General features: G+C 45.3%; 1 protein-coding gene across 3 annotated transcripts in view; it reads right to left on the reverse strand.

Annotated features, from left to right (window-relative positions):
* FTO (FTO alpha-ketoglutarate dependent dioxygenase) overlaps nt 1-23119 on the reverse strand; it is a 391330-nt gene that overhangs the window by 153445 nt on the left and 214766 nt on the right. For 2 of the 3 annotated variants that reach the window (XR_005530153.1, XM_039241761.1), the window contains exon 8: nt 8844-8968. Coding sequence is in view for 2 of the 3 variants with exons in the window: in XM_039241761.1 (XP_039097692.1) it covers nt 8844-8968 (125 nt within the window). In the remaining variant the exon portion in view is untranslated. Of the gene's footprint in view, nt 1-5626; nt 5731-8843; nt 8969-23119 lie in introns of those variants that run through there. The other variant, XM_039241774.1, reaches the window with a different exon arrangement.

Genomic DNA, 23119 nt, shown 5'->3' on the forward strand with positions numbered 1-23119 from the left:
TCCTGACTTAAACTCCTTCACAGCATTTATGATACTGCAATGCATAATGTATTTCCCCTCGTCAAGTGCTACTCATCTCTATAACCCCAAGGCCCACGATAGTGTCTAGTAGCAGCCAGGCACTCGATAAATATTTGCTGAATCAATGCATGACTGACGGCTTGCTCACGCTAACTATAACCGCTGTTTATTTCGTGCTGGAGTGCATTAACACACGCACTCCAACACCTACCAGGCAGGGCCGGCTTCTCTCTTAAGAGATATTTGTGACTGTAACATGGCCCGCATCTGAGCCTTCCCAAAGCGAAGACCTTTAAGGTGACACATCTTTTTGAAAAGTCCCTGGGAACCGGAGTCCAGGTTGTCTAAGGAGAAATGCATGGCGTGGTGTTCCTTAGAAATGGGTGTCCCGTGAATAGCTCACAAAGGCGACTCGCCAGGACTGGAATGGCAGGTTTTACAACAAGCGATCGTTTTAGGACGAAGATCCAGAAAAGAAGGTTCTCTATCTTTCTCTCAACTGCAGGATCATATTTTGGTTCTAATGAGTGTTGTTGAACGGGGCGGTCATGTACCTTTCTAAGAGTGTTCAGAGCTCCACTTAGGAAAACAGTTTTAGTCTGTCCTTCTGCTAAGAACACGAGCTCCAGGAGATGGACACTCTCTACAGTGCCGTCCCAGGGCCTGGAACAATGCCTGACAAAGAGCAAGCCCTATTTGATAAGACCTTGTTGAAAAGATAAATGAATTAGTTGATGGTTTCTCAAAAAGTTTGAGGAGCACGGCCCGGAAGAAAGAGTCGGCAACCAATCATGGTCCGGGTCTGCCAGGAGGGGAGCTCATACCGAAGCCTGTGTGTTGATTTTACAAGTAAGATGCGCCGCAGTCATTTGGCTTTTGTCTCCCATAAAACTGCTCCGATGACGATGATGAAGGTAACACGGTAATAATATTAACGACACTGGTCTCTTTAAGAGAAGTTGCTGTATCTGGGGAAAAAAGGTAACACTATCTCTAGACTCATTTGATCCTTGCTCTAAATTTATACAATGGCTCAATTCCTACGCATTTATGAGGAGGTTTTATGGAGTTACTGGGTTTTAGAGGAATCTGGTTCAGATACACAAAGGACGTTCTTCTGCTATGGGCAACAGAAAGCAGGGATTGCAATTATTAAAGGAGGAGGGATAGATGCATTAGAAATGTAAGGCAGACATGTCAGCTGGCAGGCTCGCGCCTCCCTGCTTCCTTCACTTATTCCACCCCAACCCTGCGGACCGATTCAGCCGGATACAGGGGACGGCTACTGAACCACAAGATGGCACAACTTCTAGGTCCCGACTAACTCATCCAGAAGTAGCCGCCCCTCTCTCTAACCCGAGCAACCGCGGCTGACACATTCAGATGACTCCGTCACATGTGGTCTCAGAAGGTAATTACATCAGCCTCATCATCCCATGGCCCGTCCTCAGGGCTGGTGGCTCCACTCGGGACCGCAGTTCCCAAGGGTGCCACACAAATTCTGGCCCAAGTGTCAAGTCGCCAAGGCTGATGCTCATCACTGTGCTGGTATCATTGAAGCCACGGCAGGATATTAGCAGGTAGCCTGCAAAAAGCAACTGCCAGGAGCAGGTTAAGATGTGACCGTGAAGCCCCATTTAGCCTTAGCTTTGCCCCTCCCGATCTGAAAGCCATCCGCCCATCCAGAGGGATGGCTCTGGGGAGGCCGTTCCCCTTGCCCCTAGTCCTAGCTCACTTCCGGGCATGGCTGCCTCAGGAATGAGACCCTGTCTTTTCGTCCTGGTCCCAGCTCAATTCAATGGTGTTCACTTCTGGACCCTTCCTCCAGGACCCGAATAAGCCTGTGCACACAGCATCCTTCCTCCCTCACAATGGGAGCAGGGGGCAGGGGGCAGTCTTGGGACTTCAACACCAAAGAACCACATTAGCGGAGAGCTCTCCTTTATAGCCAATCTTAAGGGCTCCACCTCTGGATGAATACAAACCTCCCCCCCCCCACAAAAAAACCCCAACGGGTCGGCATCCCCAGGGATCATTCCTCTTCAAAATGAAGGAGGAAGACAAAGTACTTATAAATACAGGGATGGGTTGAGAGGAAAGCTATCCTAGTCAGCCAGCCACTGAATAAAGCTGAATGCCAGGCAATAGGGTCCCTGCTCGTACAGGGCACAGTTCTCACAGAGCAGACAGCTGAATGCTCCATGGATCTGGGTGGCAGCTTTTATAGCTGGTGAACAGACAAATCTTTTGCTCTCATCAAGTTTACATTCCAGCCAGAGAGACCAAAACGTAAGCACAGAATCAAGCAATTAAATAATACGAGTCAGGTGATTCCTTTTTGGAAGCTTCCACCAAACTGCAAGTTCCCTTGCAGCAGTGTCTATTGCTATGACATCTTTCAGAACCCTGCAATAAGAGAATGAAAATCTGCACGCGGGCCATGGTGTTCCCACTAACCTGCCCTCCCCCGCATGAAGCTGTCCATTATCTCAAAGCTGAAACTGTACCGGACTCCTCAGAACATTTCCCACAGCATTTAGCATAGTTATTTGCACATAACGATCACTCAGTAAATAATAGTTCGTTGCTAAACTGGACTGGACCAACTAGTTGGTTTTGCGTACCATTCAGGCCTCCCAGGAGGCAAAAGCAGAGGCCACATATTCGGGAAGAAAACCTTCACGCGCTAGTCTTAGGACCCGAGTTGATCCACAGAAGTAATTTACACAAACTGGCTTGCTTGTTGCACCCAGGTCAGCATTCTGAAGCTGACTGGCTTGGCAAAGGTTATAACGACTAGATTTTGGAGCCCGGACGAAGATGTCCAGAGTGGATCCGTCCTGGAGGTTGAGTGGTGATGGTGAGGGAAGAATGGAAGATGGTCAATAATAAGATGGTTCCCCAGAGAAAGGGCTATCTTGGCAGTATGTCGAGCTGGCAAAGCCCAGTATGGGGAAGACGTGTACAGAGAGCCCCCTCGGTCTAGCGAGGTCGTTTTCACTGGAAGGAGTAGTTCTAAGAGCTCTTCTAAGAAACTGCCATAAGCATGTTTAAAACTGTTTTCAGTACCGTTTTAGGGCTCCTTGGACTCAAATGAAGTTGTCAACTATGGGACTATGAAAGTCCTGTCTGAGCCTAGAAGTGGAGGAGCCATAAGGAGACAAAGCTTCTAGTTCATCGGGTTACATCCTACCCGGTGTGCCATGCTCCGCGAAGCTGTAAGAAAAGAAATGTAAGAGAATGGTCGAAGGACTAAGTAGGGGATCTCCCGAAACACGTGAGCTGGGCCACATGCAGATAAGCACAGGCCGACCCACAGGAATGGGGAGACGGGCACAAATGTATCCTCATGCCAACATCACGTGGGGCTCGATTCCTTCAATAAGCCAAATACACCTCACGGGCTCGTGAGTTCACTCCCACTGGTAAGTGCTTAAGTCAGCCATGTTTTTAAATCTCCTAATAAAAACCTAATGGTCTCAAGCACATGAAAAGATGTTCTGCATCACACACCATCAGGGAAACGCAAGTCAAGACCACAACAGCAGCACCAGGATATCTATAATAAAAAGAAAAACACCAAAAAACAAAAACAAAGGAAAAGAAGTGTTGGTGAGGCTGTGGAAAACCCACAACCCCTGTGGTCTTCTGCTAGGAATGTACCATGGCACTGCTGATGTGGAAAGCAGTCTGGCAATTCCTCAAAAAGTCAACCACAGAGTTGCCGTATGGCTCGGCGGGGCCATTCCTGGGTTTACGCTCAACGGGACCAAGAAGATGCCAAACACCTGCACACAAATGTACACGGCGGTGTGATTCAGAGCCACCGAGCGGGGTGGGAACAACCCAAGTGTCCATCACCTGATGAATGGATAAACAAAATGTGGTCTCTCCACATGGTGGAATATTACTTGGCAGTAAAAAGGGACAGGGAACAGATATGCTACAACATGGATCAACTTTGAAAGCATGATGCTAAGTGAAAGAAGCCAGATATGAAAGGCCACAATATTGCGTGATTCCATTTACACGAAATGTCGGTACAGGCGAATCCACAGAGACAGAGGGTCGGTCAGTGATTACCAGGGACTGCAGGGAGAAGGCGGGATTGAGAGGGGCTGTCAACTGACCCAGGGGTTCATTCAGGGGCTATGGAAATGCTCTGGAATTGGATGATGGTGATGGTTGCACAATATTGTGAATACACTAAAAAAAAAAAGCACAAAAATACAACAAAACAAAAAAACACCTAACTGTACACTTTAAAATGATTAATTTTATGCTAAGTGAAATTTTATATTTTGTGAATTATATCTCAATTGAAAAAAAAAAGCCCTAATGGCCTGGCTTTCGTCTTATGTTTTTGTCTGTGCATCTTACTTAGCAAAAATGTAAAGGCACTGTTCAAAGTTAGGAAGCACAGTTAATTGTACAAGTGTTCCTCAGCTCCCTGTGGTGGCCTTCACCTAGCTCTCGGCTCACTATGAATCCCCACGGACAGACACAGTCGAGTCAAAATCTAAGATGGAACATGACGCCGATTTGGCTAACGTGTAGAAGCTTCTTGGTTTCTATTTGAAATATAATTATTGTCCAGGCGAGACTTGTATATATAGACTGTGTAGTTCAACGTGAGAGGGCTTTTTCAACAGCGCAGCAATTCTAGTCGTCGAAAACTTCTCCAGTGAAGTGCTCGCCTGAGTGGGTCGGAGCAACTTGGCCCTCTGTTGCGGTAATGATGGAGCCACCGCCATCCTTTTCGCTGCCCTCCACAGCCCCTTTCTGGGAACTTGCTAGAACCTCACCCCCAGGTACAATCCTAAACTGGCTGCCGGACACATTCTCTCGGGCACAGCATCTCAGGCAGTGTACTGTGTATGGGAGGTATACGAAACATCCAAAAATGCTTATGAAATAAACATTCTTTTTTCAGAACACAGACTCACGGGCTCAGTCCACTCCAACATCATCGGTCGGAAACGGGGACATTCGATATTCACAGAGAGCTGGGAGAATAGACTACTCTTACCAACTAATAGTAAGCAAACATACGGCTTGTGACCCACCCACTGTTGGCAATAATTAGTATCACTCTGATGGTTCTCTGAAAGAGGACTACAGACAGGAACGGACCTATCTACTCAATTAACGTTACGTGTTTTCGTCTTCCTTTTACAGAAAAAAAAAATCTGCAAAGTTGTGGTAACAAAAAAACGGTGTCCGAAAGCGACAAGTATATTCAGTATCCGAAAATGCATAATGTTCAGTGGCCAGAGGCTGAAGTGTATCACGATCTATTCTTTTTGAGAACGTTTGCTCTAACACTTGATTTACTCACATTCTTTCGACTGAGCAAGCAAGCTGAAATAAAATATCTGATTCTCATTCCGACACGTCCGAGGCAAAGGATTCCCATTCCTTTCCTTCAGCGGACTTACAGATAATTACTCCATGGTCAACATGCCCTCAAATTTCTCACCCATCTAGGAAAGGCGCTGGGGATTTGTGGCACATAAACAAAGGCACCGATTCTTTGCTGTGTTTTATTTAGAAAAACAAGCCGGGCACAGCCACGGAACTGTACCTTTTCTTGAGCGCACTTTTCAAATGATAATTTCTTCCACTGTCACCATTAAATCTTAATCCATTCCAGCTCCTTGCATGGGTCATTGAGTCTATATGTACTGCTGTTATTTTAAAATGTTTCCCCTTGGTAGGGAAAGAGGGGGAGAAAAGATGTTGAGAGCCAGATGGGTCTCTTCACAGTTCATTTATCAAACCTAATACGCGGGGCCCCACCCTCCCCTCACTCACTATTGCGGTTAAACTTCCATATAATTTGGTAATCATTTTCATTATCGGAGAGTGACCCGAAAGCAGCCCATCCTGGGACACCCAGTCCCTGCAGCTGCTCTCTTCCTGCCTTCTCCTAGAGTAGAGCCTAAGAACCTCCGAGTTTATTAGCTGCAGACCGACCTTTGGGCTGTGGAGGTCAAGAAGGGGTCAGATCAGAGGGCTTGCCCAGTTCTTTAAAAGCTATAACAAGCTGTCCGTCAGGCAGAGTGGACTGTATAAACAAAGCCAAATCTTCAGAAATTCTGTACCGCTTCTGTTAACACTTACCCTGCATTCACACAGCTTCTCCTGATGTACTTTGGATCAGTCAGCTCGGGGGAAGTAAGTAGACAGCCCTAATAAGCCTATTTGGAGAGGGTTGTTTATGGGATTACGGAGCTTCGGGAAGGAAACCCGCAGCATTCAGATGTGCCTCTGGAATCGTAGGGTCGTGTGACACTGTGACAAACTCGGTTACCCCGAGTCACGCAGAATTGACACTTTCCTCAAAAAGCTAAATCACAGGGAACATATGCTTTCGGCTTAAGACTTCAGGGAGTCCCAAACAATGGCTCGGCTCCTGGCCGGGGAGAGATACAAATATTTTAAAACCTACTTACGAGTTTTGCTTAAAAATAGTCTCCCTAACATCATGACTGCAAAGGAACCGGCGGAAGGCACGGGGGGGGTGGGGGTGGGGGGGGTGCCGGTGAAGGGGGGGAACCTTTATGACAACACACTTCTACTAAAGTCACTGTCGGCTGCGGGGTCGCCGCCCATCCACATTTCCTGGAAGCTGTGGTATTCATCACGCGTTCTCTAACGTGCAATATAAGGTAATTAGAGTCATCTGTACTTAACTTCCAGAGGAAAAAAATTTCTATTATCTAATCTAACTGATCCCCTGATAGCTTTGATGAAAGTAAAATACTATAACCTATTGCTTGGCCTTTGGCGAGCGCTAATTCTTTTCTGTCAAAGCGCATTTTTCCTCGTGCGATTCCAAAGCGCGCAATGGGCCGATGTCTATGACACAGACGGCTGGGTTAACCCAGCAGCGGATGCTCTGTGACTTTCCCCACCACCAGCCTGATGGCTACTCAGGGCAGTGCCCGACTCCAGACGGCCAGAGGAAGCTTTGATGAGGAAAAGGGAGGCGTATGGGAACAGTCTGTTTATACAGAGCGAATGGATGAGTCTTTTAGATAGGTCACTGGGATGGGAAACATCAAATGGGGGCGGCGGAGGGGTGGGGGGGGAGGATTATGGTTATTTAATACTCTGAAGACACTTTTCCTTCTGAACTCTCAAGACATGACCCTCTTGAAATTTTCTTTCAGGTGTTTAGCTTGAAGGAGGTCTGCACAGTGTCAGCTGCTAAGCTCTTTCTTTTCTCCTCCCCTGCCACAAAGGACTTGAGAATTTTTGTTTCAGATGCTAGACTACATCAACTTCAACACTGGCTCCAGCTCCTGATTAAATTGTTAGCAGGAAGGGCCAGAAATGCTGAAACCAGACTCCTCTGAAACAGGCCATCTTGGCCCTGCTGTCTGATGATTTGGTGAACTAGGAAATTATTGTTAACAAACCAAATGCACTCAACAGAAGACATCCAGCCTCAACATTTGGTCTCTGAGCTCTGCTGTCTTGGGAGGGATGGAATAGGAAGAAGGGGTGGGAGAAAGGTTACAGGGAAATTCTCTCTTTCTTTCTCTCTTTCCCATTTAATAAGAATCACTAGGGGGAAATATATATATAAGGTTAAACAGAGAGAGAGAGACACCATTCAGATGTCCCTGCATGGATATTCCATTATTTAATAAAATATGCATGCTTTAATGAATATATATGCTTAAACTGGAATACAAGCGAAGTTTAACTGGAGATCATTTAATGACTGTTGCTGAAACTGTCGTTTACTCTGATCTGACCACACTACGAAACAGAGGGGAGAGGGAGAGTATCACGGTGAATATTAAAATTCTTGTTTTAATGCAAGTCTGCATTTAGAGAGAATGCACATACTTGACAAGCAGCTTTCCAATACCCAGCTGGGATGGCCAGTTCATGCTCTTTACTGTCTCCCTTCTTAGAAAATGCTTATCTGCAGTGTTGTTCAGACCAACCTATTTTTATGATAAGCGTTACTAGTAAAGCCATCAATTATTACAAATTCTGTGGCATGAATCCATTTGGAGAATACTGTCTATCAATGTTCTTGACTCCCAGGCACACAGGATTTTTCAGCATCAAATAAGACTCTGAGACAAAATACAGCATGATCTCCCTGGTGCCTCTCTCTATTGCTGAGAGACAGATGATAATTCAACAATTTTTACCAACTGCAGATCTCAAAGGGTAACCCTAACATTTGGGGGAAGTGGGTCCAGTCTTCCACCCATCAACCGTTTTTCAAATAAGAGCAGGATAACAGGATCTGTTGTACACAAGCATCAATTCTGTGAAAACGGATGATTTGTAGAAACTTTCTACTGAGAACAGCTTTCTAACCCCAGGTAGATCCATGAGCAAAGGAAGTAGGTTGAAGCCAACATAATTCCTACTTGGCCAATCCCAAAGCTGGAGTCAATAAACAGACCACCTTCATGCAAGCTGCCTCTCAATGAGTGATGTGAGAGCACTATGTGAATTTCCCATATTCCCAAATCGCAAGGTTGGTCTTCTAGACTGTTGATTAAAAGGGTGCTTCTATTCAGCGTCAGGTACTTCTATTATATTATGCCCAAGATGCAAACCTTTATGCTAAATGCTGCACTCAGGGATAAATCCTATATGCCTACAGATGACATCATGGCTCATAACCAACTCATGAAAGGCACCATGAGCAGGAGAGCTAACTTTGGCTGAAAGCATCTGCAACCTGCTTATTGTTCACCGCTCCTCAAATGAGAGGGATGAGGCCAGCGGTAGAAGAAAGGGCTTTGGTTTTCAGGGGCCACAAATCCCATCTGGGAAGCAGAACTGACCTGGTGTGCCACTCCCTCCTCAGATTCTGGCGAGTGGTGAGCGCGGCAAGGATGGCAGTCAAGATGTCATTCCTTTGTTCCACGGGGACCCCTTCCCTTCTAACTTCACGAAGCACAGCATTTGTCTAGAAGAAATGGTCCAGAAAAGAGGAAACGTGAAAAATTAATAATAAAAAAAGCCCATAAGCAAATAAGGACAGTAAATCAATGGCTTTTTTATTATAGTTCCCCTGCTAACAAATCAATACAGTAAATGATGGTCAAAAATGGCCAGCATATATTTTGTGTTTAATCAATGTACAAGGCACATAAGGTAGACTCCAAAAGCCCCGTTGCCTTAAGTAACACATTGAGAACCTGTGTGTTCTCACTCAATTTCCTCGGTGCACCAAAGGTCTTTTTCCTGGGAACGGCCTCCCATGAGCTATTATTAGAAATGATTTTCACGTACACTTCACTGTGAACTGTTTGTTTTGCCTTTTAAAAAAGAGCAGTCTCTGACTTTCGCTCCCTGTCTCCTGCCACCCAGATGAGAATTTCTGCACTGCCTCTCGCATTTGAATCATTAATTTCTGTTTCCAGCCATGCCAGCAAATTTTTCTTTTTTCTTTTTCTTTCTTTCTTTCTTTCTTTTCTTTTTTTTTTTGGTTCACTCATTTTCCTTGCTTGTTGCACATCAAGATCTTGCAAAGAAAAAAACAATAAGAGCACAAAAATCAAATTCATTCTCGATGAATCTTTCCAGCTTTAAAAATCTACTACGTGTTTCAAATACTATGTACAGGGAGGGATGCTTGGGCACAGCCGACCTGTAATTTGAGGAAGAATCGTCGATTTCTACGGTCATGGCTATGGTCCTTAAAAGAAATTAGGCTCACAGGTGAGTACAAGAACACTCAAGCTTCTAGCTAGTGTTGAAAATGCTGGGTGTTGATTTTAGAAAGAGTTGAAGCCCGGGGTGCCTGGCTTCGGCTCAGGTCATGATCTCATGGTTTGTGGGTTTGAGCCCTGCGTTGAGCTCTGTGCTGACAGCTCAGAGCCTGGAACCTGCTTTGGATTCTGTGTCTTCCTCTTTCTCTGCCCCTCCCGAGCTCATGCTCTGTTTCTCTCTCAAATATAAATAAACATTAAAAAAAAGAAAGAAAGAAAGAAAGAAAGAGTTGAAGCCTTGGCACATCACTCTAAGAAGGGGCATTACATCAAAACTCCAATTTGGAAGTGTTGCTTCAATTTTATCTACAACTTGCTCCTGTTTGCTTGTTTTATACGCATTTATTTTAAATGCGCAAATTCATGTAACATTATAAAAAACAATGAAGAAAACAATAGAGTGTATTCTACTGGCACCTGAAATTTGAGTGAACAAATGCCTTTTGAGTTTTAATGAGAGAACTTTTCATTGCCAGTATTTCTCTCCATATAACCAGAGTAGAATTCTTGAGAATTTATAAATGTTTTTCACTTAAAGTTAGCGTCGTTTCTTTGGAGATGTTGTAACCAAAGCAACTGCTAAAAGGAATGAGACTATTTCTTCTTTGCACCAGTCTCTCTGTGCATATTCCTTATCTAACTGATGCCAATGCCTTCACTTACTTAGCACGCTCACGGTTTTGTCGCGTGACTTGAACTGCCACTTCCTTGTTCATCTATAGCGACTCACAGTGTGGACTGAATGCCTTCAAGACAACCGTGAGAAAGGGTGGAGTGAACATTTGTCGTCTGGCTGCCTTCTCTCCGTACCAGGTCCCTCTATTTCTGTGACAACACAAACCTCCTCTTCTATTGTATGCCGTCTCAGAGGGACTGGCAGCGAGAGTGTCCCACTCTCTCCCATCAAGGATGTGGCCCAGGCCAACCTGATAACCTTTTCCAGGACTTCAGACACTTAAGGAGAAGGACAAAGAGAGGGGAAAATTTTGGAGGCAATTTATCAATTTCCTTAGTTCCTACCGCCCATGGTCAACTGTTCCTGGTTTCCTGAACTTTCTGAGTAGAGATCATTCCTCTTTTGGAACCTTGAGTTATCCACTGTCCTTTCAACCACATTCCGTCTTCCTTCAATTCACAAGAATCTGTTTCTGTTGCTTACAGTCAAAAAGCCTAACTGATACAAAGAGATAAGACAGGAGAGAGTAACTCCATTGTCAAAGGATCCAAGGTCACGTGACTGGCCTCCCACCACCAAAATGACCCTGATCACTGCCTCCAGGGTCCAGAGTTCCATCTACTACACCAGATGATATACCCCGTTGGAAACTCCGTGAGCTTTGCAGGCAATGACATGTTCAGCCCTCCCACACAGGGAGGCATGCTCATTTTCTCTAGATGCCTCTCCTGTCTGAAGCCCTGGCTAAAGCAGGAGCTGCAGATTCAAATACCCACCAGAGCCGCAAAGGTACCATGAAGGATTTAGGCAAGATTACCTGATGAGAGCACCTGCTCTGTGCAAAAAGGCAGTCACTTTTCAGCATAAGCCAACTCGGCCATTCAGAGAGGCTGCCTCCATGGTGTCAGACTCCGGAATTTTCAAAATGAGAAATCTGTTTTGATTTTTTTTAAATGTGAAAGCCCCTGGTTTTTAAATGTTGGAAACTACTTTTTTAAATTTATTTTTTATTAAAAAATTTTAAATGTTTATTCATTTTTGAGAGAGAGAGAAACAGAGCGCAAGTGGGGAAGAGGCAGAGAGAGAGAGAGACAGACAGACAGAATCTGAAGCAGGCTCCAGGCTCTGAGCTAGCTGTCAGCACGGAGCCCGATGTGGGGCTTGAACCCATGAATTGTGAGATCATGATCTGAACTGAAGTTGGACGCTCAACTGACTGAGCCACCCAGGCATCATCCCCTTCTTTTCACTTTTTAAATGCCATGTGGCTAAACAAGAAATGCTAACAACTAGATGGAACTCAGGCAGCCGCTACTTTGTGACCTCTGATGTAAAAGTTGTCTAACTCCAGAGAGGTCCTGGCCTCAGTGGGTATTTTGACAACAACATTGCTTCTTTTCTGTGCTGCCCTACCTTGTGTACTTAAAGCTGGAAGGAACCTCAAAAAGTCACCGAGTATATCATTATGTCTGCAGATCCATATTATTTTATCAAAATAATAAGCAAAAATGTTTCAAATAGAAGACACAGTATGCATCTAAATGGGCTCCAAAGACATAAATAAAATAAAATTAATTCTCTATGTGACTGATTCAAGTTACTTTTTTAAAGAGCCATTTATCTCTCCTTTGCCTTTTGCGTCATTTAAATTTTATCCTGAAGCCCTTGTTTTCCCTGGTCAGTCTCTAAGAGGCGGAAGGAGAAAAGATTTAAGAAAGTTTCACAAGCCCTGGGACCCTGTGTGTTTGCTTTACTACTGCACCCCAGAGCTTGTCTAATGATTTTTAATGATGATTTGTCAAATCAGGAAATAAAGAAGGAACTTGAAAAAAGAAGTACTGCAAAAACAAAGAGCAAGAGAAGATTGTCTTTTAAGGCTTTACTATTATATAAATGTATAAACTCATCAAATAAATTAAGAGACAAGTTACGTGCTTTACCAACATGCTCTGTTAACTTGACAAAAGGATTCACTTCAAGCTCTGTTTAAATAAATAGGCCCCTCCCCCGCAGTGTAAAGTCTCCCCAACTTCAGCCATGCTGGCACAGTCCCATAATTCTTGTCATGCTTGAGTGTAAGGCACACAATATTTGATATTTTTATTTTCAATGACCCAGACCTTAAAGTATAATATAAATTCACTTCAAAAGAAAAATGGAAAAACCATGGTACTTGGCATCGATGAAAAGATAACCATAAAATTAACATTAAAAAACAGAGCCACACGTTGACTTTGTTCGAGATAGAAGTTGCTTGTTGAAGGTTCTGAGAGGAAGCCCGGGCTGTCGTAAATGATGCCATTAACAAGCGTTAGTGAATATTAAAGAGGTGAAGACCTCCTGACCCAAAGACACAGACTGAAAAGGAGCTGAAGAGGGAGTCCACTTTCTCCCAGTGCGGCGCCCCCTAGCGTCCCCCTGGGGAACACCCGTGGTCCACATCCCAAGCTCTAGGCGCACCACCTTACTACAATGGTTTGCCCACACTACAGACAGACCTCTTCTCTCCCCAAATGTATTTTTACATGGAACTCAACACATAAACAAAACAAAACTGGATCAGTTCTCTTTGAAGCTGCTAAGGAAGACCTAGAACTCTCCCTTTGTCATGGGGCATCTCTTCAAAACCCCAAGGAACTGTGAAACACGATTTGCCAACCTCAACTCCAGAGCATTCAAAACAGCGTTCAAGTTTTTAAAAGTTTATACACTGCTGGTGGGAATGCAAAACACTGCCATTCTAGCAAACAGCTTGGTGGGTTCTTAAAAAGTTACGCATACACACTTAACATATGACCCACCAATCCCATTTCTGGGGATTTAGCTAAAGAAATAGATGCTTATGCGCACACAAAAACAGGTAGGTACAAAAATGTTCAGAGCAGCTTTATTCATAACTGCCCCAAACTGGAAACCGTCCAAATGCCCTACAAAGGGTAAATGGATAAACACACTGTGGTATATCCATACGATGGAATACTGCTCAGCAGTAAAAAGGGACAATCAACAGATGCAGCCACTTGTCAGAATCTCAAAGTCATTTTACTGAGTGAAAGAGGCCAGTATCCACAGATTAAATGCTGCATGATTCCATTTATTTAACTTTCTGGAAAAGGCACATTATAGGAACGGAGAACAAGTTAGCGGTTGCCAAGGATTAGGATCGAGGAGAGTTTATTATGGAGGGGCAGCCTCAGGCAGTTTTAGGGGTGATGGAGCTATTCTGTATCCCGACTGGTGGCAGTTACATGAGTTCGTACAGATGTTAAAACTCACAGAACTGCATAGCCCCCAAAGTCGATTTTATCATATGAAAATCTTATACAATGTAATTGTTAAAATTCATTTCATTTTCATCATAATTTGGCGACAAGAAAGAACGGAGATAACAAGTGTCATATAAATACACCTGAGTAAGCAGTTAGTAAACATATAAAGAAATAGATATAGATTATGTAACAAATTCTGTTACCAAAAACAATCTTTGCACGATATTGGAAAAGGATGGGAAAATTTAGATAGGGCACTCGGACCCTAAAATACAGCATTTTGGAAAATCTGGAGTGAAAAGAACTCACTGCATAAAAGTTAATCTCAGAGTGTCAAAGAGCATTCTTGTGACAAGAATTAACAGTGGTCTGTTTCTCCTCATACTTGTGTTGGCTCCTCAAGGGTTGACTTTATGCAGGAAAATGTTAATAGCCCATTTTCCCATCTGTAGTAACACGGAGCTGTCTTCGAATAAGTACCGATTTTTAAATAGTCTCCTATTACCAAAAATACATTCTGGCCTCCCATCTCCTCAAAACAGAGGACCAGGAAACCACGGGCTTAGAAATCATGTTCTGGGGGTTAAATTTCATCTCATTAGTAAGTCTTTTTCAACAGAAATTGAAGGACATGCTGGCTTATCAGGAAAAGACAAAGAATATTCTTAAGGCTGCCAGCTGTTCAAATCCTAGCTGTCACCTCCTCGCTGTGGGCCCTTCCCCCGGCTGCAAACTGGAGGTGACCTCAGGGCTTCTCCACAGGTTCCTGTGTGGAGGAGGTGCCCAGGATATATGCCACGATGATGGGTTTTGTTTAGAGCTCACGAATCAACCTCGTGCTAGGTTGCACGGTTTTAACAAGAACATTCCTGAAAGCGTTTATGACTTTACGTGACAATTTCAAGAAGAAATCAGGCAACCACTAAGCAATCACAACCAGAAAAAGCCTTTACCAGGAGCCAGAGGTGCACTCCTTTGAATCTCCCTAGTGGTAGAGAATCCTCACCCTCTAATGGTGGGTTTTATTTTTAGAATTGCTCCTGGTTTTACTTGACGCCTTTCCCTCTTGGGCTACCCCGTATTATGTGTCCTGATCTTGTTTTGTCTCTTATGTGGGTTCTTCACTGTGGGACCCTCAAGACCCTCAACTGTTATTGACCCAGAGCAAGACCCTGGGTCCTCAAACGTCTTCTGTTTGCTCTTTCTGTGGGTGATCTCCCCTCCGGTAGCTTTAAGTTTGGGCCGTAGACTGATGACTTCAAGCAGACCTCTCTGCTGAGCTCTAGCCTCATAGAGCCCGTGACTGCCTATCTCTCCTTAAAGAAACACTTCAAACATGGCGTCTCAACCTCAACTCGTCCACACTGTTTTTGCTTTCCCCTGTATTTCCCAAGAATGGTGAATGACACCACCATCAATTCAGTCATCCAACCCAGACGGCTAGGGCTCAACCTATTTGCCTCCCTTTCCCTTCCATAAACCTTAAATCCTGGCATTCCTCTCTGTTTAATGTGACTCAGACTTATCTCTTCCCCACTGCTGCAGGGTGAGTTCAGGCCCATCTCTCGTCTGGACCGTACGATGGCCTCCGCGTCAATCACCCCCTCATGAATCTTCCTCCTGCAAGAGGGCTATCTCAGGGTCAAAGGAAACAAGGAGCTTCAGCCTCCAAACACTCACCTAAACCAGAACCGCTCTCTTCACATATGCTTCGCTTATCGGCATTTGAGAGATCAAAAAGCTTAACGTTTCTTAGAAGCCCGAATTCTTAGCCTGACCAAAACAACAAAAACAAAACAGCACCTCTTTATAACAGGGATCCCGGTTACTTCTCAAATTTTATCTCTGGCCATCTTCCGTTCCAGTGAAAACCAATTTCAGCTCCCTGAAAATACGTGGCTGTTCCACACTATATGTTTACTTGTTGCACAACTGAGTCTTCGAGAAACACCTCACGTAGCACCTCCTCTCTGAAGTTTTCCATGAACCGAATCCTTCCACCAAATTATGCAGGGTAGATCACCTCTGCTTTCCGTGCAGCTCCCGAACATCTCACAAACTCTGTCATGCTCCGCCACCTTTATCTATTCATTAGAGGCTCCCTGGTCCAGAGCATGGGCTCTGTGAGAGCTGAGGGGGTCCACACCCGTCCCTCCTCAATACCCTCCAACGTGCCTACTTTGGCACCATGTCATGAACACAGACTCCTCATAGATGCCTGTTGAATAGATGAAATCAAACGACATGCCGGGGCATGTCTGGGAAATAAGATGAGCAAATCAAGCCACAGAGTGCTATTCGAGATCGAGAACAGAAGCGTGGTCTGGTTTGACATAAACTACACCTGATGCGAATTCCAAGAAAAAAAAAGTTGCAAAAGCACCTTTAAACAACAGCATCACGAAAAATACGGATAGGCGATCCCTAGGTGACTTCGTGGAAGGGCCCTGCTTCTCTGGCAAGATGTATGTGAAAGTACAGAGCTTTGCTACACTGTGGTCACATGTAGTCTCTGCATACCCTCCTAAGAAGCCAAAGGGAGAAGTCTCACTTTCTCCGATTCAATAGAAAAAACTACTTTGGACTCTGGCGACCCATAGCATCCAGAGGACCTCTGAGAATCTGCCAGTGTCATCAGCTTCTCCTGGTTCAAAGCTTGATGTGTGAAGCCAAAGGGAAAAACCCACAACCAGAGAGGACAAGGAGGAAGGGACGAAGTGGGGGCAGGAGACCGGGAAAGGTTGACTGACTGAGAATTGACAAAAGAAAAATCAAAACTCTAAGCTACTAAGTAGCCTCGACGTTTAGGCTTAAGTTTCACATGTTTCTTGGAAAAAGTCTCCCAATTCTGAACTTATTCAGTTAAACCGCAGCAACTCACCTAATTTTTGTTGGGTGTATTTTTATGCTCGGCAACTTTCCGTGCGTCCTAACTCTGGGGTTATCACAAGGAAAGCACGTATGGACATACGTGCAAAATGCAGTATTTATAGCACACGAGGTTTTCAGACGGGAATCGCGGCGGAGATTTAAAAGGAGCATGACAGCATTTACTTCCTACTAATAATTCCATAGAAGTCTTTACATTCTCTTGGTGCCTTCCTGATATGGGGTCACAGCTTCAGATAGGCTTTTAACTCTGAAACTCAGATTTAATCTCGCCTTCTTACAAATCGGAGAACTCTGTCTAAGGAAAAGCACAGGGACTGGAGACATTCCACAAATGTGCCTGGTAATCCCTCTGCTTCGTTCATTTTTTAAAAAAAAGTCTGCTGCTCTTCTTCCAATTTCGAAAGCCTTACACGCACCAGGATGCCAGGACTGCACCCCCTTCCCATCTCCCAGTCCTCACCACCACCACCACCAAAAAAAAAAAAAAAAAAGCAATGCTGTCACTATGGGGAAACTGCCTTACCTAACACTTTTTATATACATAGCTGCCTCGCGTTAGGATTGTATTTCCCCTCTGCACACACAAATTACAAAGATATGCTCGGGCTGATAATGAGGGCTAAAGGTTCAACTTGTGAAGAAACTTGGTTTAAGATGTTATCGGCTGGGAAAGCTATTTCCTCACATCAACATTGCCACAGGCTGTCAAAAACCCAACCAGGGCTCCCCTCTTCAAAAGTCCAGGAACACTTTTTTTTCCTTTCTTTCTTTCCTTTTTTTTAAAAAAAAAAAAAAAAAAAGAAGAAGGAGAAGAAGAAGAAAGGCACAGAACCCACTGAGATAGCCTTAGTCCCATCAAAGAAAGGTCGATCTCAGGTCTTCCTTCATTTACTGATTGTCAGTTTAAGATGGCTCTTTTGTGAGGCCTCCGGAGCTCAATGCTGAGTGATGCCTTCACATTTGCTGAGCCGGACTGGGCACCGCCACAGATTTCCAGCATGCTTGGATCCACAGCCCCGCAGAACAAATAAACACGCCTCTCGGCCTTTCTGCCTCCTTTATCTCCCTCTCCAGGAGCAGGAGGGTTTTGGGGGTGCTAATGTTTACACAGCGTGAAAACTTTCTTTCCCCTGTTTCCTGAATTTGAGAAGACACATCCTGGATGACCTCGGCCGAGAGATAACACCGAGGCTGCCACGTCTACTGGGCTCCTTCACACTGCTGTCTCCACCGCTCCCCTCCCCTCCCCCACCCTGCCCGGGGTGGGGTTGGGGGCCCTCACCAAGGAGAGCAGGAGATGAGCTTGGCTGTCCTGAAAGAGCGGAAGGCACAAAGGCATCCGTCTCTAAGAGTCGGCCCACAAAGCAGCCTTTTATCCCCACCTACGGATACACTTGGTTCAGTTCATCCCAAAGACCCACTTGATTTCAATGGAGTGTTTTCAAGAGAGTTTCCCAAATGATCCTCAAAATTGTGCCAGGAAGGCAGACTTTAGGCTCTTCCCACCATGTGCTCCTGAACGAAGGGAGCTCGCGGGGAGAGTTCATCAAGGAGGCCTGTGGGGAAAGGATTCCGGGAAAACGCTCCCTCGGCCCGTTTCCTCATCTGCGAAGGGGTGTGTGCAATAATAGCACCAACTGCTCTTGTGATGATGACGTGAGATAATCTGCTTTTAAAGCGCTTTGCACAATGCTTGGCACTTACAAAATGCTCAACGGATGCTGCAAACCTGGCGGTGGCGGCATTTTGTGCAAAAAAAAAAAAAAAAACTGGGGACAAAAAGGTCCCGGAAGATATGGATATGATTTATTAAAAATCCCGAAACACCACTGCCATGAATTTGAAATGATTACGGAGGTTCCCCCCCAAAGCATTTTCACAGGCCCTCTCCTTTTTCTCCTCCGATCGGTACAGAAATCACCACGCGGCCCGTGTTGCACTGAAAGCTGCGGAACCCTGGCTGCCTGCCTGGTGTCGCAGCAGCTCTTGGGCCAGTCGCGGTGGTTGGTAACCACTGGTACGCCCAGGCTGCTGGAGGGAAAGACATGTTTAAATAAGTCGGGGTGCTGGGGCCCGCGATGGAAGCTACACCTTGGAGCTCCAGTTGGCGATGCAGGTGTCTCGGATTATGGCGGAAAACCGTGCGTGTGTTCGTCAAGGAAGGGGAAGAAAAAGAAAGGGAGGGAGGGAGGGCGTGGGGGAGGGAGGGAGAGAGAAGAAAAGAAGGAAAGAAGCAAGGTGAGAGAGAGAGAGAAAGGTGAGGAGGGGGGAAAAAAGTGTTGTTTATAGAAGCCAGCTGCATGGGCCATGGCGCCAGCAGCCTCTCCGTCCTGCTATTTTACGCTCGCAACCCCGCTGCCCTGCTGGCACAGGTACAACTGAATGTTGACTTCAATGCTTCAGAGAGCACTCGACTGATTTTGTACATGATTAATTGCCAAAGACATGGCTGGCCATATGGAACAGAGAAAGCATCAAGTAATTCATACTTCTGTATGTGATCGCTTGGCCCTGTAGTTTTAATGTACAGGAAAGAGCTAGTATAGCACAGCCCTGGTGTCTTGCCCCTGACAGCCCATTAAGAAATCTCAAAGCACCTAGTCGAAGTTATGCTGTTGGCTTTTCAATAGCAGCCTAATAAAACAGAAGCAAAGCTTTCCAACTAGTCTTAAATCTTTCACATACAGTACATTAACTACCGGGGCTAAAACAACGGGCTTCTTATGATAGGAAATGGGATTTGATTTCTAGTCTCTGCATACTTACTGAAAGCCTTTTTTTGACCTTTATGGACTTTACAAAATCATTGTTCTTCTTTCCCCTCCCCCCCCATTTTTCCAAGCAGCCCAAGAGATTCGTCGGCTTCTGTAGAGACTACTCTTCGTCACTATTACATGCGGTCTGTATAGTAAAGCTGACTCACACGGAGGTGGAAGATATAGCGTTAATTATTCTTACCAAGAGAGCCCAGGAATCAGTCTAGCTTCTGAAGCAGTAGCTTCCTCTAAAAACCAGAAAGCAACAAGAGCTATACACGAGGGGGGAAAGCCTCACAAACATACCCCTATCCCCCCCCTTCCCATCATTCTGTGAAATGAATCCATTTGATGTGGGGAAAAAATATCAATTCATTTTCCAGTTGCTCTACCGTTGGCTTGGGCTGACACTCCACGCCAGGCAGAGGGGGAAGGCACCACCTCAGGTGACTGGCGGACTGTTAGCTTTGTCCGTCACCACAATCTTTGCAGCCTGCTATTTTCAGCCTGAGGAGAACACATCTACATTTCCACGATGCTTTCCCTTCAAGGATCTTCAAATGACAGCACTAAAAGCTGTAAGATCATCCGTGGTTTCCTTTGTCAGTTCTGACGTGTGTTGGCAGGGGGATGACTTTGTTGGCACTTTTCATTAGAAAATATTTATACAATGTTTTAGGGCTGAGGGTTTCTAGGTGGTGAAATAATCCTCACATCAGAAGACCAGCATATACAGGAAATGCCACTTCAGTGCCTATTTATTAGCAGGACTGTAATTGCCTCTGCTGCTGAGACAAACTAACAACCCATTTAGAGCTGTAAGCCAGTGGGCACTTCTCTCTCTGCCTCCCTGCTGCCTCTCCTTCCTCGGAATATGCTGGTGCTTTCCAGGATGAGCACCCCAGCTAGCAAACAGCACCATGAAACAGAAAGCGTAAGAGCTTGAAAGAAAAAAAAGAAACAAAGGCACCGAAATTGACTCCGTATTTGTAGCAGTGAAGACACAACAGAAGATTTCTAGGAAGACGTGAAGGTGTTCTCGCTGACCGTTACGTGACAGATATTTATTCTGTTTTATGATGCTATGCTCCACAGGGTACCATGAGAAAGTAATTCCTATTTTACAGATGGGAAAACTGAGACTTGGAAGGCGAAATGCTCAAGAGGAATATACTTCCATGGCAGAAGGATCAGCAAGCTAATCCTTTACTTTTCTAGCTGACTGTTCACCACAGTAGAAGCTCTAATAGATTAGACATAAAATTATTATATGTAATTATTATGCTATAACAGTATTATAATAGTATTATATTACATACATATAGAAAATAAAAAGAAATACACATCAAAATATCTTGCTGAAATCTCATCCATGGAAATGGACCCTGTCTTAGCTGTCTAGTTTCAATGAGGAAAAATTCAAAGGTTTAAAGTGCAGGGGCACCTGGTGGTTCAGTTGGGTGAGCATCTGGCTCTTGGATTTTGGCTCAGGTCATGATCTCAAGGTTCATGAGTTCAAGCCCTGCATGGGGCTCTATGCTGACAGCGAGGAGCCTGCTTGGGATTCTCTCTCTCTCACCCTCTCTCTCTCTCTCTGCTCTTCCCCTGCTCCCTCACTCTCTCTTAAAAAATAAATAAGTAAACATTGAAAAAAATAAATAAATAAAGGTCTAAACTTCAGACCTGGCATGCAGCACTGCTCCCTAGGTCTAGGTAAAATGTGGACATCTGTGTGTGTCTGTTTCACGTAAGGAATAGGAGCAAGGCAGCCGGCTTCTTCCCAATCACTTCCCAGTCCAGCAGTGCCCTGGCTTACCTTTGTCTTTTCACCAAGAACCATTTGCTCTACGAGTAAAAAACGCAAGAACCCTCCCAACCCCGCCACAACATACACATGCCTCCGATTCCCAGCCACTTAAGAATCTCCCTGCGCTCTTCTATCCATGGGCCTGTTATCAGCAGGTGAAGAACGGCCAGCTACGCCGAGCCCTAAATAATCGATCTGCTGCTGATATTTGGCCTAAAAGCAGCTTAGCCGCTTCCCATCTGGGGGCGAGGGAGAGAGTTACCCGAGATCTCTATTAGACCCAGCTCTCCCCTTCCCCCAAACATCGGTAGCACAAAGGCTGAAGTGGTCTGTCATGCACACTGGATTATATGAAGTGTAAAACATTGGGGGAGAGGGGAAGGGGAGGGGAGGCCTTTGAAAAGGGAACGGGGAAAAAGAAATCACACTCGCAAGAGGATCCAGCTGACAGCCCGGTCCCTAATAAGTGAGGCAAGTGAATATGTTTGGGAACCCTGTGAATGCGGGAAGAGCACAGGCCTTTTGTCTGTAGCCCTACAGTGTGTCTTTAACCCAACTGCTGCCTGCATCACTGAACATATGTTTTCTACACAAGAACTGAAGCAGAAAAGGTTCTTTGTTATAATTCACTCCTTTGTATATATCTGCCCCCCCCCCGTCTGCCCACCCCCTCTTTCAGTAACATCCACACCAAAGCCCTAGTGGAAACTTTAACTGCTCGGGAGAGTGAGGCCAGAGTGCCCAGCCGGGACCTTTCTACCACCCCCCAGGCCTAGAGAACCACTCTGCTCGCAGTGGCCGTACCGGCAAGAGGCACACGTATTTAGTGCCTACTATGTGCTAGGCATCACAATAAGCATTTTATCAACATTATCTCATCTAGTCCAACAGTTGCCGTACAGGAGGCATTGTTATTTTATTTAATTTTTTTACTGTTTATTTATTTTTTTGAAGCAGAGAAAGAGACAGAGTGTCAGTGGGGGAGGGGCAGAGAAGGAAACACAGAATCCGAAACAGACTCCAGGCTCTGAGCTGGCTGTCAGCACAGAGGCCGACACGAGGCTCGAACCCACGAACCGTGAGATCATGACCCAGGCTGAAGTCAGATGCTTAACCGACTGGGCCACTCGCAGCGCTCCAAGGGACTGCTACTTTAAAGATTTTAAAGGGGAGAGTTCAGTTTTAGACGTGTGGGCTTTGGGGACATTTATCAAACAGGGGCACGGAGTAAGAGGGAAATGTAGATGTAGGACTTGAGAATGTGGGGAAATTCACACCACACACACACACACACTCACACACACACACTGCCCTTTAAACTGAACGTCACAGCATCTGAGCTGGGAACTAGGTGGCACAGAACCCAGAGTGAAGCAAAGCAGAAGGTCAGGCTTCCTTACTCCTGGTTGCAATGAAGAGAAAATTACGGGTCTCTCTCTGGTCCTTGTGGGATTTGCCACGGGGAGGACAAACACGAGCTCCAAGTCCAAATACCTTAGTGGCTTGGCGTTGGCCATGAGCCAGTCCCTTACCCTCTCTGTGCCTCAGTTTTCTCGTCTATAACGTGAGGGTACTTCTAACATCTACAGGCTTCACTCTTCACACTTAAGGTCCTTAGAGTAGTGCCTGACACATGGTAGGCAGCCAGGAAGTGTTAGCCATGTTAGAGTACCCGTCCCACTTAGAGCCACAGGGAAGTCATGAACATTGATCATTGTTTTTACACTAATCGAAGTCTTCGTTTCTCCTTCTCCCCCTGCCCTGCCCGTTCATGTTAACCATGTATCTATACCAGAGGAGTTAATCTCTTTCAACATGGATCCCTTCTCGGCTGCCGGGGATGGGAATGGTGCTGCGACAGCCAAACCTTACCCCGCTCTCATGCTACTGCTCACATGCGTCTTATCACTGAGTCCTCAAACTAAGCCTATGAGAGAGACGTATTA

Source organism: Hyaena hyaena, unplaced genomic scaffold, assembly GCF_003009895.1.
Source record: "Hyaena hyaena isolate Hyena2069 unplaced genomic scaffold, ASM300989v1 scaffold_7, whole genome shotgun sequence".
Taxonomy (NCBI): domain Eukaryota; kingdom Metazoa; phylum Chordata; class Mammalia; order Carnivora; family Hyaenidae; genus Hyaena; species Hyaena hyaena.